This window comes from Cardiocondyla obscurior, linkage group LG01 (genome assembly GCF_019399895.1).
Source record: "Cardiocondyla obscurior isolate alpha-2009 linkage group LG01, Cobs3.1, whole genome shotgun sequence".
NCBI lineage: Eukaryota > Metazoa > Arthropoda > Insecta > Hymenoptera > Formicidae > Cardiocondyla > Cardiocondyla obscurior.
The window spans coordinates 9,619,446-9,636,298 of NC_091864.1; the positions used below are offsets into that span (position 1 = coordinate 9,619,446).

At 39.5% G+C, this 16,853-nt stretch overlaps 1 protein-coding gene across 11 annotated transcripts in view; it reads right to left on the reverse strand.

Annotated features, from left to right (window-relative positions):
• Positions 1–16,853, reverse strand: part of Cask (peripheral plasma membrane protein CASK) — a 141,484-nt gene that overhangs the window by 9,492 nt on the left and 115,139 nt on the right. For 5 of the 11 annotated variants that reach the window (XM_070661393.1, XM_070661415.1, XM_070661409.1 and 2 more), the window contains 4 exons: positions 14,180–14,368; positions 11,518–11,682; positions 11,197–11,271; positions 765–794 (listed from right to left, as the gene is read on the reverse strand). In XM_070661393.1, coding sequence (XP_070517494.1) covers positions 765–794; positions 11,197–11,271; positions 11,518–11,682; positions 14,180–14,368 — 459 coding nt within the window. The remainder of the gene's footprint in view (positions 1–764; positions 795–11,196; positions 11,272–11,517; positions 11,683–14,179; positions 14,369–16,853) is intronic. The other 6 variants (XM_070661426.1, XM_070661472.1, XM_070661463.1 and 3 more) reach the window with 3 other exon arrangements.

Here is a 16,853-nt window from a genome sequence, read left to right on the forward strand (position 1 = left end):
CCCGTTTGAACAAGTCTCGATGCATTTCCGTATGCGCGTTTTCGGCATCAGCGTATTTTTCTCAGCGTCATGTCCACAAATGTTCCCTGTGAAAATATCGAGGCCTGTTCGAGAAAGAACCGCACGTTTTCAAACAGGACGACCGTTTCCATGAATTACGGTAAGTGCTTCGACAAACGGAAGAACTTCTTTTGGCAAGAAATACATGGGCGTTCAGACGAAGGGCCGCCAGATTTATCTGAATTTGAAATAAACACAATTGAAATTAACTTAAATATATCTTTCAATTTTCTTTTTTTTTATCAAGCACAACTGACGACTTTTATATGCAACTCAGTGACAGCATCTCGACTTTTCTTTTACTTCTAAAGCATTCCTCTGAGCGTCCATGCGAACGGAAATTTTTTTTTTTTACACGAAGGCACGTATAAGCGAACATATCGATACGTATTACTCGCACTTGAGAACTCCTGTCGCAAGGTAAAAGCAATGCGAAAAAAGGGTGGAAAACGCGCGGGATTAAAAAGGGAATGGAAAAAAATTGACAAACACGAAAATCCGAGTAAAGTCCTACTTTTCAGCGATGGCGTATAGATATATAGAAACAGAGACAGTACGAGGCATGTATATATGTTTGTGTATATATATATATATATATAGGTATATATATAATATATATTTATGAATATAATAGATAAGTATATGTACGCATAGCCTTCTAACTACAGCAGTCCAATCACACCAGATCAAGTGGCGGTACTTACTAACACTGGCAGAGGCTTAATCCTGAACAACTAGAGTGTTGAGGAAACAGAAAAAAAGGAAGATCAATTAATTAATCATGTATCAAAGTCGCACCAAAAGCGTAATACCGATTAATCGAGGTCCTCCCCCGCGCGGGGAGGAAGAGAGTGATAAGAATGAAGTACAATCAATGGTAAAGAGCACCTACGGTTGAGTCGTACGCGTCAACGCTTCCGAGATGCACGGTGCGCATTGCTGTGTGGCACATGCAGGCTTTTTTTTTTTTACTTGATCCTCCTCGTATCATCGAATTGATGCCTTTCGTACTCTCGACGCTTACAAGCGTTGGGCCCCGCAATCTACGCGCACGATATCTAAATTGATGGTGTAAAACCGATGTTATTAAAAAAAAATTCCGGGATTCAAAAAGTTAATCTTGTTGAAATGTCGATTCGCCAAAAAGACACCTACTTCGAACGTTATCGCTTGTATAATCTTGCCCTGAATCAGCGATATAATTAAATAAATTGTCATTTACGATTGTTGGAAAATACACAGTAAAATCAATAGCCAGTGGTGTTCAATAAAATTTAAAATTTTTACCGAGACGTAAAAAAGCGTTTGAAGTTCGATTCTTACGTGCACTTGATTGTGCTCGCATCGCGCATATCGCTGATACAGCGCTAAGACTATCGCTATTGATACGCAATCTAATTAAGCGGACAATAGTAACGGTCGCTTACTTCCGTTTCGTGCGGAGTGATATAACACGCATAGATTACCATTATTCACCGGTGTGTGCCCAACACCTGCTGCGAGTCGAACGTACGAAGTAATTTCGAGCTCGCAGTTCTGCGGCACGTGTGATGAGCGTGGCGCGGAAATGCGAGCTTCGAGCAAGAACTCTCGATGCTTCCTGCCGGGAGGAATCAAAGCTGAGCTGGTACAATTAGCGGCATTCTAATGCTCGGTAGTACGCCTTGCATTTTACGCGATAGAGAAGTTCCCTTGCGCGTACGGCGGAAAATAAAACACCCTCAAGCGGAAGCGGGCCGGTGGAAGTTCTCGTAGTTCATCAACTGATTGTGTAAAATTTATGATTAAAATACCACGTCAAATAAAAATATCCATTCACGCGGTTAGTGAACTCCAGTTCGCAGCTTGTTCTGTAAATTTCGTATCGAACGATTAGACGAAACTTGTTTCTAAACTCCTTTATTGGCGAGAGACACGTTTTAGTCTCGAATATTGATCGCGGTTTGCGATCTTAAATGTTAAACTATGGTTTAAACTAATTGATAATCGCTTCGATATAAAGTGAATAATGAAATGATGATCTATAATACAAGCGAATGAACGTGAAATAATGCATATCATTCAAAGTGAATAAAAAGTAGAACGTGAGAAGAAAGTAACGAGATAACACACAAATGTAATAAAGAAATGCAAATTGGGTTCACAATATATTTTCTAACTGATCGATATTTCAACCTTATCTTCACTTTGACATGAAATTTATACCGAAACGCCCCGCAAACGGGGTGGTCTCCATCCGCTAATGGCTCTAACCGGTAAATAATGTTAGCCAAATATACGGTCTTTGCCGGTAAATTACATTTGGGGTCGTAAAATAAAGCGGAGGCTAATTGGACGGTAAAGTTAATTATCTGAACAAATTAAAGTCTATCAGGCCGCGCAAAACATTTTTGACAAATCGATATCACGCCCCGTTTTCTTCGGCTCCGATAAGGTCCATATGTTGCGATACGGTAATTTCTATCTTATCTGATTGTAAATTCCTATCTCGCTTCGATTCGGACGAGAGGAATAATGACGCGAGTCCCTTTTATGAAAACCGATTCCGCGGCAGAGCTCGACCGGCCGCTGCGCGCCTTCCCAAACTTCAGGCCGCACTGTTCGAATAAAGTCACCGCGCGATTGTGCCCATCCCGTTTCCATAGTAACGTCGCAGAGGACAGTGCATGGACATGGTGATTCGGTATGTGGGTTCCCGACGTGCATTGGAAGCTGCGCTCTACTTCAAAGAAGAAATGAACGGGCGGGCGATGGGGAAGGTTCGACGGTGGTATGCCGTTGATGGGATTTTCAGGCGACACTGGGAAAGACAATTCTACTCAGTGATATAGCAGGTACTGCGCTATCGACAACTCGTCTGGTGGACTGACTGCTGCTGATGCTGCTGAATCCTCCTGTCGATTTCCATCGGGCACGGGACTACGGTGCTTCCGAGCGGCATGCCAGAAGAACCAGGCTTCGGGCTTGCCGCTCGGGATGGGAGGGTAGGGGAATCGGCCGGGGGAGAAAAAAAAGAGCCGTATTGCAGCGCGAAATTAATTTCGCCGAAAATTTTCGCGACGTTTCTGCCGCGATAGCGATGCAGATTTTAGTCCGTCGAATTACCAGCCTGCGCAATATCGCCGACGCGTACTTTCCGTCGTCGCCATCGATTTAAAATGCAATCGAAACCTGGGCTCTTTCAATAGTTATCAATATCTCGCGGTAATCGTGCAAGTACTATCGAATTTTAAAACCTGTTTTTTTAAGCTTTATGCTTTAACGAATTATATAACGGGAGATCATTAAATATTTCTAAAATAATTTTGGCACTGCATCCGCGATACGTCTCTTAAAGAATAGGTTGTACTTTCATGAAATGATTCTTTACTCGTTACAGTAAGGGTCAAAGTTCTATGGATTATGAACATCGTAGATAGTATAGTCGGAATTTGCCAGGGTGAAGAACACAGACACGTAAAGATTACCTATTTCATCCACGCATACTGCAATTAATATGTGTGTGAGATGGCAAGGGTAGTGAAGGGCAACGTGTGATGAGGGGATAAAATATGATTACAGGAGCTTTTTTTTTCTTATCGTTTCCGTTCTATCGCGGATTCACGTAGAAAACCAGCTTCGGATTTAACCGTCGCCTGATGACACGAAACTCACAAACGTTGCTCCCGCACGCGATTGTGGAAATGCAGGCGGTACTTTCGTTTCCCATGATATTTTTCGCGAGGGTGGAAGCGTCATAAATCGAAAGCGCAAACCGTTGGCAGGCAGCAGATACGCGCGTGCCGAGAATAAAATCCGAAAATGTCGAAGAATCAATTTTGACAAATAGAATTTTCGGCGCGTTATTAATTCGTATTATATATAAAAAAAAAATAATAATACAAAAAATATCCCATTAAAAAACACGTGTCAACGAATAATATTATCGAGATGTACTCAATGCATTAAGTTTCTAAACTAATAAATTAAAGTAAATAAATAACAAAATAAAATTAAGCACTCTAGAAGAAATCTATCCAATTGCACTGCAGCGTAATCGAATCTATTCATCTAACGCGCTCGAGATTGCTCGTAATAAGTGATAGAAACTCCCTTTTTCCGGGTCGCCCCGTGACAGCCGATTTCTCACGCGCCACCGAATCGCGATGAAAAAGATCGGGCTAATTTCCTCGAGACGTCTAATGAGATCTACGGAAAGCCGACGGATTCGAGCGGAGATGCCTTCGTAAGGTAATAAAGTACGAGCAACGATCAGGGGCGCGATCGCTGCGAGATGCGACAAAACGAGTATGTGAACAGGGGCGGGAAGAAGGTGGCTGAGGGGGTGATAATACGTAGCGGAGGCATGTCTGACGCGCCGGTGTGTATACGTGTACATCGAGCAGACAGGGAGTTCTTGTGTGCGGCGCTCGTCGATTCTATTTCTACGGCGGACACGGACAAAAGATCGCGTTACAGGTGACGTGCGACGACTCGTGGTGTGTTCTAGCGGTTCATGCTTTATTATATCTTCGTACAATGCACTGTGGGGGTAACAACGCCGCCGCCGTCGCCGCCGCTGCGCTTGCCGATGCTGTTGCCGCTCTCGCCTAAAGGTGCAACCGGGGGGATGGGGGATCCGAGAGTGATGGCTTCGGAAATGCAACGAGGGTCGGAGGAAGGGAGGGCTGTGCTTATCGAGGGTGTCTCGCGTTCCGTGTAAAGCACGAGATACCCCTGTTCTCGTTCCATTGCGCTCGTCGCCGCGAAACGCCTTGGGTTACATTGTCTTGTTCGTATCGTGCCGCGTAAACGGGCTGCCGCACACTCCAACGGCGCGGCATGTTTGCGCAGTGATTACTGGTCGTAAAATGCTCCTTTTTTTCGATGTGACGGCACGGACTCGCGAGACAGAGAACAGTTAACTTCGTAAGCTCGTTTTCGTCGGGGACGAGTAGCGCCGATGGATATTACTCGGGCCCGTCGCCCGGCTTATCGAACGTTCGCGCGGTTATCAAAAATAGCGATTTTTTCGGCGCGGGAGGAGAATCTTTACCACGTATCTTAATCGCATCTGTTGTACACGAGCCGTTCTCGCTATATCGACTCACCGAGCTCGCGGTATCTTCGTAATGTAGGTGACAGTTAACGTTTATCTGTCCCGCGTCCTTCTACTGCGCTCCCGAAGGCTTAACGAAATCGTATATTTCGGAAAATATGGTCTATACTATGCGATCTCATATACAGATATTTGTCACACCAACAATTTGAAGTACACATTGATAAGATCTGCGTATATCTTGTATAGCATCCACAGACTCCCAGCACATAGTACAACGCTTTACAAAATCTAAATCCAACCAAGCCGTCTGCGCACACGTGTATGTGTGTGTGTAATATAGAGTGTGAGAGGAAAATAGGCAATATATCACGTTCTTAACATATCTCCACTTCTTATTGCGTCTCTACGTGATGCATTACGAGAAGAACGAAAGGCCGGGCGCTACTTAAACACACGTATGAACATAAGCAGATTTACAGAATACAAAGTATTTACAAACGAATATGCTACGTTACACCAAGGTGTCGAAATTATAATTCAAACTGGACCGCACGCGACGTGTTGAACAATGTCAGCTACAGAACTACGTATATCCTGCTCTCCGCGAAATATATACACACAACGACCGTAGAGGCTGCTAACGATTATCGTAATTGCCGAATAAGTTACAAGATTTTTTTTAAGTGAATTCGCAATCTCTCATCAGGTACAGAATGTAGGAAAGAAAAGTCCGTTCATTCAGGTACGAAGAGAAAGGATGGTGCTTTGCTTCAAAGCCGCCGTTAGTGCACGTTTTACTGACGCACTTTGAGAAATACCCTAAAGGTTTATCGATAAGGGCGCCCGTTCGATCTCGCGGGATAAACTCAAAATCGCGATACTTATGTTAAACAACGATTTATCCGAGCTAGAACGGGTTATTTATTTGCGATTTGCGATTTACCCTCAACTGCATGTACGGATATTTTTGCACGTGTCAGACGTATGTCGATAATAAATGTTGCGGGAGATCTGAAGATGTGGTTTTCTCAAAAAAAGAATCGAACGGAACGGTCTCATTGAATTATCTAAGAAGATGATACGTTACTTCTCCTCTAACTTTCCAAATATTAATTTTCGTCCCAATAAAATTGTAGTATTTAATGTTGTCATATATAAAGAGTAACAAGTTTTTGGAACATTTATCTCTAAATTTTTATCTGGAACGTTTCGAAGAGAGATACATTTCTCTCGTGTATCTATAGATAATCCAACAGTCGTGAGACAATACAGTTCGCCAATAAAACGAATGGAAAAAAAAGTAAAAAAAGAATCAAATTACATTGCTACCAGGCTTGCGCGTTATCTACACAGTCACGAGTGAATCCGTGCAAGACAAAATGATCAACGAACGGCCCAGAGAGTTTTGCAGTCTCGACTAAAACCCATCGATCGACTTACACAGCCTTACGTGAATGCACTTACGATGCAGAGGGCTACATTTGGCCAAAAAGAAAAGCGTCAGTCCGCAAAGATGTCCTTCATGCAGGTGAGGGTATAATGAGGGGTGTAACAAAAGCTCCCTTATGACAGAAACACAAACAACATTCCAACACATGTGGAAACGAAATTGTGCATTCCTTATGTACTCCTTTCATCCGCAAAGTGAGCTATCAGTAACGAAGTGTCGTCTAATCCAACGTCGCAGGGAGAAATCAGAGGGTAGCGGGGAAATAAAACGAGAAAGTAAAGATGGACGGGAGAAGTGAGTGGAAGAATAAAATTACGAGACAAGAAGAAGAAAACGGGAGAGTGATCGAAAAAGAGATAAATCGGAAAAAGAGCGAGAAAGAGTCATGCACGCGCCGTGGACTCGAAAGCGCCGACCAAAGCGTTTTGTTACACCGCTCGTACCGACCTCGCCTTATAGAGATACGTGTTATATAATAAATATATAGATACTTTATATATATCTTTTTAATATGTATGTCATACATTATTTTCTAACACAGTCCCGGTGGCTTAATTAGGTCTCGCAGCGAGTGGCGAGACTCTTGCGTCACACCGGTCGGTAATTCCCAAAATTCACATTAACCGAAGATATGGCACTCGATTATAACAGCCTTCGTGTTTGTAGCGTTAATCTGGGTAATCCCCGGTTAAATGACCGTCTTCTTATGTTAATATTATCAGAGTAAATCGCCAATTATGCCTCATCTCATTACAGAATTAATGTCCGTGAAATTAATGTGAACTTTGAACACGGGCCGGTGCGGGGACTATCTATTATACGGGACATATATACGCAACCCCGCAAGATTGACGTCACAATTGCCAAAATTTAAATTTTTTGCAGCAAAAAGTGGAAAAAAAAAAGTAGTCAAACGTAATCAATTAATGCACAAAATCATATTGTTTACGCGCAATTTATGCAATTTTATTTTTATTTATTTATTTATATTTATATATGCAATAATTTTAAATTTATGTATTTTTGAGATTTTATATATTTAACGATTTTTCGTACCGATTGTATCGTCAATTTTGCAGCGTTCCTACGACGCTCGTTTACTGCAAGCGCGGTGTAATCCTCAAGAAGAGAGAGAATATTATACGTCATGCGACTAGCATATTGTCCTATTGCCGTACAATTACAACAATCGTAGGAGATTCGTTATCTACATAATACGATCCGAGATAAGCGACTGAAGATGACAAACATTCTTTATACAAGTGGACACGCGGAGAAGGGTGTGTCGTACATTTAAAGAGCTGTACATATGACTGTGTATTGTACGGGCCTTTGACAATTTCGCGTGATTTGAAGTATGTATGTACAATTCGTGCCCGAAGCACGGAATCGCAACGCAGAATTGTGAGCTATGAAAATATTGCGAGCACAAAATCGTTTGCTTCGTCAAGTGCTCTATCAATCCCGCAGATTGATCGGAGAAGCAATCATTTCGCGCGTACTGATATGAAATCAAGTTTGCAAAAACATAAAGGCGGCTGCGTGTACCTAATAGAATCTTGATCCGGGAAAAAACTCCGTTTCTTCAATTTGATTTTATGCGATTTGGCATTATGCTGAAAGAAATCTTTTTGTCTTTCGTGACGCTGCTTGAATGTCGAGAAAGATGGCACAATAAAGTGGTGAAAGATATATTTCCCGTTTTACAAATGCAATCGCCACAAACGAACGTAATTTAAATAGCATGAGCATATTTCTCGGTACATCAAGCAACATCACATCTGCATCTTTTCATAACAGTAAAGAGTTAGTTAATTTAATAATTATTTTATATATTATTATTATATATGTGCATGTATATATATGTCTTATAATACGGATAACTGGTGAAAACCTCTGCAAATGTCAACCACGTTTATATCTATTTTTATAGTTAAATAGTTTCTTGTTTGTTGTTTCAACATGTCATAGATTATTTAGAAAGTAGACAATATTTTACGCATAACGAGCTATTTTGTAATTTTACTTGAACCAGGGCCAAGTAATCGGTGAATACGAATTGCAACACGCGAAGATTTTTCTTGACTTTGGAATTTGTAAATAATTAAATGCAATCACGCAACTATTGAATGAGATCGCACAACGATCGACGGGAATGAAACCGCGCTGATTTGACTTCAGAATTATTGCGCTTTGAATATAATTTCGATTCCACCTTCGCTTTCACTGATTACGCACGTTGTGTACTATTGTTCAAGATCCCATCTCGATTTAAACGACAAATAATAATTGCGAATAAGGTGAAGGTATTCGCGTAAATGACTTTACTAATTTCAACTTCGTAGAAACGAGGTTAGCAATTTATAATAAATTTGACATTAAATTCTGCCATAAAAAAAATCTAAAAAAAAAGTCTTTTATAGTCGTTTCTTAATTTTTTTCTTTTTTTATTTAAGCATAATAAATTTGTATCCGGTATTAGATACTGCTCGTTTTTTAAATCCTTGAAACTATTAATCAATAAACAAGACTTTTTGCACAAAAATGCTGTTCACAGCGGTTTTGTTCAAACGAATTCAATTTAGAAAATTTTATCCAATTTCGCTTGTTCGCTCTGACAAATAAAAATAAAAATCCGCGCTGACAGTTATCAATTTATTGATAGTTAAAGTTAAATAAACTGGTGCTCAACATGCTAAAATTTGAAAAAAAAAAGGATAAAAATTTACGGATTGCACTTGCGGACTCGACTGTACTTGTAATTAGTCTAAAACGTAAACGTTCATAAATCACGAGGAGGAAAGTTTTTGTCATCTACTCCGTGAATTCTACGTCCTCTAAGAACTTGTTCCCTCGGATGAAACCTGCGCGCTAATTACCGAAACTTCAAATATGACCGGACATCACGCTATAGTGATATTCGTCGCCGAATATATTCAACTATCCGAGAATATTGCGTTCAAGCTGGCGTATATCAGTTTCTGTTCCTTCGTCAATCTCAACGAAGATTAGCAGTGAAATTATGTCTAAAGTTTGTGCTATCTCAGAAATCTGACGCGTCATCTCTGTTTATTAATAAATTATGAAATCGAGCTAATTGAAAAATTTACTTCAATAGATTTTTGTTTTACGAGAAAATAATTAAATAAAACATCTTTCAATTAAAAATTAATATAAAAAAATTAATAGAAGCAGTAGAAATTTTTTCACTACCAGATTATTTTACACGCGACGCAAAGTGGACACTTAATCGCGTCTCTTCCACCAAACTCCTTGTAAACTCTGTGGTCTACCTTAGATGAAATTACGCAGGAAACTATACACGAACTGCAAACTATTGAGAAACTAATCGCATATCCCTCTGTTCATTATCCGAAACTTTCCTAATCGCGAAACGGATAATAGGCGGAGACGTTGCGTGAGCTCTTGAGAAGTAGCATTCGTACAATGCGTTTCAACTTATGAAATATGAAACGCCATTTCGTCGTGAAAGTATGTCAAGTTTGAATCGTCTAATACGAAATTGGGTTAACTTTTTGAAAGAAAAAACGGGGACGGTCTTCTTGAGTATAATTATTTATAATAATCTACGTATATAATGTAATGCAAATTATTAGTTGTTTATTATTGCCAACTTTACGAGAAATGTTGAAGTACGACTTGTTAAACTAGAAGATCGTTATGGAAACTGAGGCAAACTATTTAATTAATTGATAAATCACTTCATATCTCGAATCATGTCCCTGAGTTATAATCAATAATAATACCAGGAACATAGCTGACGCGACTAAAAGAAATTTAGTATTTCAGAGACATTTAATAAAGAAAAGAAATCAGATAAATCATTTACGTTCATCAGTTCCTTTAAAGAAAATGAATGATTCGTAAAAATGATTTAGAAAAGAGAATTATTTCTCCAGCATTAAATTAATAAGTAATAAATAAATAAATAATATGTAAATTACTGTACGCTTATTACGTTAATTCTTCAGACGTATTACTTTAAATATATTTATCATAATATCGTATCACTATCAAGATTGTTCCAAATTAACGAAAACCTTCTAATTTTACAGAAATTCATATATACTTAAAAACAATCATTATGCAATCAATATAATAAAGCGTATTAAGAAACAGCATGCACAATTACTAACCGCAGAACTACCGTAATAATCAACTGTCATAAGATCTACCTACTCTATAAGGCCTAGGTTCATAAGCAACTTCACTATCTCAGTAATGAATATAATAGTGTTGTTGGAAGAAGGCATAAATTTTTGTCCCGAGGAAAATCTACGTCCAAAAGCAGATGTACTTCTGGCGATTCTTGTAAGATCTAATCGAGCGAGCTACTTTAAATCGAGATCAATCAAGGGATTTAAGATTTTCGCGATCGTAGGGCCGACAGTGGATTCAAGCGACGTCTAGGCGTGCTCTCGGTGGACGAGGAAGCGCTCTTAGACTTGGAAGCTTTCGACGCCTTAGGCGCCTTCTCCTTGCTCGTGGTGGCCGCAGAGGTTTTCACAGATTTCCCGGGTTTGTTCGCACCGCCTCCAGAGCTCGCGGCCGTGGAGGCCGTGGAGACTGTCGGGTTATTAGACGCGATAGTGTCTTGGGAAAGGGTTTGGGTGTTGGGTCTTACTTGTACCTCGCAGGGGGGCGGCGCGCTCCTGTACGACGGCACGATCTTGAAAGTCACCGATCCACGTGCTTCCCGCTGTAATAATGGAAAAAAAACCGATTCATAAAAAATTGCAGCTGTAAAGAATAATCAAAATAGTGCATAATTCATATAAATATTGAATTTTGAGCGCAACGATAAATAGACAAAGTCATCTGGCATTAAAGTTATATTCCAATAAACAATTATATTTTATTATAATATAAAATTTCTAATCACTTTAACAGCTTGAAAGAAGCTCGAAAATTTACTGACAAAATTAATCCAACAAATAATACTCACCAGAATCTTTTGCAAGGCATTAACGGATTGATTTTGAACCGGTATACCATTGATCTCTCTGATTTCATCACCGACGTGAAGAGTGGCTTGTCTGTGTATCATTCCACCGTGCATAATCCGTGCCACGAAGCATTGCCCATCCTCATTCATTTTCAACGTGATTCCCTGAAAAGCGATCGGATAATACGAAATAAATTAATAGCAGCGAATGTAACACTTTATCGATAATAAAACGTTAAACATTACTTCACGATAGTGCGTTTTGGGCGCGACAAACATCATATTAAGCCGCGTACGTTATAAATTATTGCGTGAATGCAAAATTAAAATTGTCAGAGCAGCAAAATTGTTGTTTATACCATGATCAACCATTTAATTTTTATTTTTACCTGATATAACAAAATGTGCGCTTTGCAAGTGTTATTTGTTCTTACCTCCACATTAGAGAAAACAATTTTCGTTTAATAAATTTCAGCAATAAATTACAGATGCGTATGTATGTATATACACATCCTTACGTTGTATCGTCAGCGCTTCTTGCTCCTCTAAATGTGATTTCAATATACATTCGGACATTTCTCTTTTTAGGTTAAGTATACTACAATTGATTGATTGAATCAATTGTATATCGCAACGTATTTAACAGTTACAAACTCGCGAAATATTGAACTCAACACCTCATTAATATATAATATAATATTCGGTACTTAATTTCTTTTATAACGAAATGACACGAGTGGCGAAACGTTATTTCTCGTATGCAGATCTGAACTAACCTTAAAAAAATCGGCTTGGCAGTGAGAGATGTATCAGAGCTGACATCTAAATGATGTAAGATGCAAAACGCACCTCCTTATATTCGTGTAGGCAACCGTGGACCAAATGATCCACGTGATCCAGATCATTAGTTTCAGACTCGAGATATATTGAATTTATTACTTAATTAATATTTTATACGATATTCGGCATGTAATCGTTTAACGTTAAATTTCGTAGCAATTGAAACGAACAAATTCGCTGACAATTCTTAGTGCTGGCAGCACCTGCCACAGAGTGCAGTGTAAATAGCGCATGCGCGACGGCCAGTCGTGAACAGGCCGCACATCCATCTCCGTTTCAGTACTCTACCAACCGGTGACCGAGCGACATCAATGTCAGACGACGTGTCGTGTTTGTGTCGGTAGTGTTAGAATTATCTCTATTCCGTGACATTCGCGTAACCGCGGAGTGATCGAATCAGATCTATAGTGATCAAGCTTCAAGCAAGCTAATTGACAATTAACTCGAATATTCTGGGCAACGCTTGTGTCGATCGCAAAATTCTTTTGAATTACTGCTGTATATACGGGCAAGTGTCGCGTAATGGTTAGCAGTTGGAGCACTTGGAGCGGCGCTGTGTATGCACAATGGGAGCGGTGCAGCACGAACAGCGCATGTGCAGCGGTCCGTCGTGAACAGGCCGCATATCCATCTTCGTTTCAGTCCCCTACCAACCGGTGACCGAGCAATATCGGAGTAAGACGTATCGTGTCGTGTCGGTAGTGTTAGTGAAATCTGACGAACGACGACGCATCCCCGGCTTAAATTACAATCTGGAGGCTTCATTCTATTTGCGGAGAGCACCTGGGATCTACTTTTTCCTCCCTAATGTAAGTTATGTCTTCGTATATACGTAAATTATCTGTACTTTTCCGTGACGTTCGTGTAACCGCGGAGTGATCGAATCAGATTTACGTCGATTAAGCGTCAAGCAAGGTAATCGAGAATTAACTTGAATACTCCCGATAACGTTTGTGTCGACTGCGGAATATAACGTGTTACTACTGCGTAGCCGGCTAGTGTCGCGTAAAAGTCAACGGGACAGGCAGGGTACCAGTGTATGTGTCTCGCGCGCGCGGTGCCAGGCGTTGCCTGCGTTGGTATATGTATAAGATACTCGGCCATACTTTATGTCGTGTTGACCTACCGCAAAGCTCGGTGGTATGAGACCCGCGCGTGCTGTTTTAAGCGTCGTGCATAATAGCCGACTACGTCGCTGGCGGGTTTCTAACGCGATGTAAAATAATTTTTACATTTTTACAGTTTATTGATACTTGATTTATTATTAACACAGTAATATTTTTGTGCTGTTTCAGATCCAGAGGAGAAGCTGAACCTTTTTCGTTGTCGTTAATTAGTGATCAAAATGCAATTAATTTTCTAACATTTTTTGGGAGTACCGATTAAATAAATTCAGTGATCAAAACGGAATTAATTTTTCGGTTTTTTTTTCGAGAGTACCTAATAAGTAAACGGGCATATAAATTTCGTTTTTTTTTAAACGTGCGTGTGTACGGTAATTAGTTCTCTCGCGAGTGTAAATTCACGGACGGGACTTTCGTGAGTGTCCAATGGAAGGATGATATGCCATCCAAACTGAGAGGAGGAGAAAGTGGCCTAGAAGGGACAATATGCTTTGGCGGAGCAACATTTCAGTGAGTATTACTTTCACTTATGTAAAATTAACGATTGCTTTTTTTACAATGTTAACGTTATGATATCCCGTATAAAAAAAATTAATTATATAATACGAATTAAATACAAAATCAAGTATAAACGTTCAAAAAAAAAAAAAACGATATATTACACCGTTGAACTATACGCTCCCGATTTCGTTACTTACCATCGGCTCATCCGTGTTTTTCTGAAACTGCACCAGTCTAACGCGAGTAATTTTCTCATCTAAATCTCCGTTTTGTCCTTCGAGATCGTCGCCGCCATTCAGATACGTTAGAAGCGGCGGCGGCGTTACTCTGGTGGCTTCCTCGCCATAGACCTCGTGACCAGCAACATCGTGAGCTTGCAGAAGTGCCTGCAACAAACCAAAATTATAAATTAAATTAAAGTTTTTTGATTAGCTGCTCTGAAAATATATTTTCCTCTCTTACTTATCGCAGCTTCGACTATAAATGCTGTAAAAGATTTTTATTGTAAATTCCAGCCGTACTCTGAAAACTAATAAGTATGCATAGCTTTCGTCGTATGCAGATACGCTTTATTTACGACGGGAGGGCTTTAGTTAGGTATTCGTTTATTTATGCAGCCGTATAGTTTACTTTTGCCATATTATCTTGCAAATGAAATCATTCGACTCTATAAAAAGAAGGCGTGCAATCAAATTTTGATTGCTGATTGAGTTTTCTTTCGCAGAACGTGATCCAAATCGTGTATGAATTCTTAATCTCATTAGGAGTAGCAGGTATTGTTTAAAAAATTATTTTTAATGTTACGTAAAGGTACCATGTGCGCGATGCATCGGAAGAGAAATAAAATAATTGATACACTTCATTCAGTTTAACAGAAAATTATTTCGCGAATACAATTCAATAAATATAATTTTGTAAAAATGTCTGATTACTTTGTTAATTATTAAGTGGCGTTACATGGGCGAAATAAATTGTCTCGCGCGACGAAAGTGGCATTTTTCGTATGAAGAGCGCTTATCGCGTGTAAGTAGCGATATGCGCGTTTCGAACGAACTGGAAGAGCGTAAAATATGCATTTTAATTTACATTTAAATTATCGGGCTTCATTAAAATTCAAAAGCAAATTCTGATTTTAATGGCGGGTTAGCATACGTGATAAACAAATAAACGATTATGCTCCACTTTACAACGTGTATATTAATAAATGCACTTATATGTGCCGCATAGAGCGGCGTGTTTCATTCTTATTGACGAATATTTTCGCGACAAATATTTTACTATTAAATATATTCAAATGGAATTATTTATTTTAATATGATGCAGTTGCAAGAAGCATCGCAAACAATCTATCGTATATACATATCGCGGAACACACTCATTTTGGACTCTGCTTATCTTGCAAATCGGATTTACTCGCAAAGTCAGAGAGCACCTCTGATATCGAGTAGCCGCAAACCAAATCTACTTCCTTATTTACTAAAACTTGTAACTTGAGCAGTAGCTATCGACGCTGCATACTACCGCGGATTAGTTAAATAGACACTTATATAGGCGATCGTAACTGAATTCGGTGGTTTAATAACAGTACTCGGATTCGAAACTACAGTTGTTCGGTCGATCAAGCTTAGACCTAATCTGTTATGACCTCAAAATTGTCTCGGACGACTCGCTCGTGCTGCAAACTTGGTTTGAGGATTGCATGTTGCTTTGATACGCTAATTACGCGTTCGCATAATCCACTATTGGTTAGTTCCACTTCTGTCGGGGCTTATACACAGAAATTTCAATTTACGAAACAACGTTTGCAATAAAAAAAATTTTTTAATATTAGTGTATCTTCCGTTTTAATTTCGTAAAATTATTTATTTCGATATTTAAGTTATACGAACGCGTCTCTTTCTGTAGCGGTCGATAACTTTGTTTAAAGGGAACAGTTATTGTCGCGCGAATAATCGTTCCGGATCATAGAGACGCTTTGTTCATAGATGTAAAGGATCCTCGAAGGAACCGCGTAGCACAAGCACTTGGTCCAAGGACGGATCCCGCTTACCTGAAACGCGGTCAAACTCGTCACCTGTGACCTAGTTGATAGTAACGACAAGTCTCTATTTCTACTCTCTCGTATCTACTTTATATGCAAATTGCATATGGAAAAAACATATTTCAGGCATGGCGACTAAGACGTAACGGCCGGGAAATATGATAAACTTAAACATAAATTGCTCTTTGTGACGTGAACCGCGCGAGGAAGTATGAGGAAAATCGACTAAATGTATAAAAAATGCATTCTTAGATTGCGCTTGAGAAGTATTTTTAAGCTAATTTTCGAGCAGGCTACGGCGAAAATTTATACATATATTTTGCAACCGTTATTTCATAATTAGTTATAGGAAAAAGTGGAATAATCGTAGCGATGAAGGTAGCTGCGTAAATCATAAATAATGGATTAATCTTAATGTGATAACGTATTTTTGTTCCTTTGTTGCACCATCTGTTCGGTAAAAGCGCCGTTGCATAACTAATAAGAAAAACGGGAATAGCGCCGGAGACTATTTCGGTGGTTTTCGTTCGCAATACCGTTTAATCGAACGCCGTTAATTACATTAGTACCATCGGATATTCATTAATTAAAAATTGCCAGGGCATGCAGCGGTATCCATTAACGGTTTTCTCTCCCGGAAATTTATTAGAGTTTAAAAAATACCGAACAATTTAATTGAAAATTGCGTTAGGCGCAGAATATCGTTCGTCTTCGTGGAAGTCCCCTTTTACAGGAATTACCGACAAACGTGCGTGTCAAAGAAGTTATTATATATTCATACCCGTCATCTTGAAATTGCGCACTTGAAATGTTATCACTTAAAAAATGTC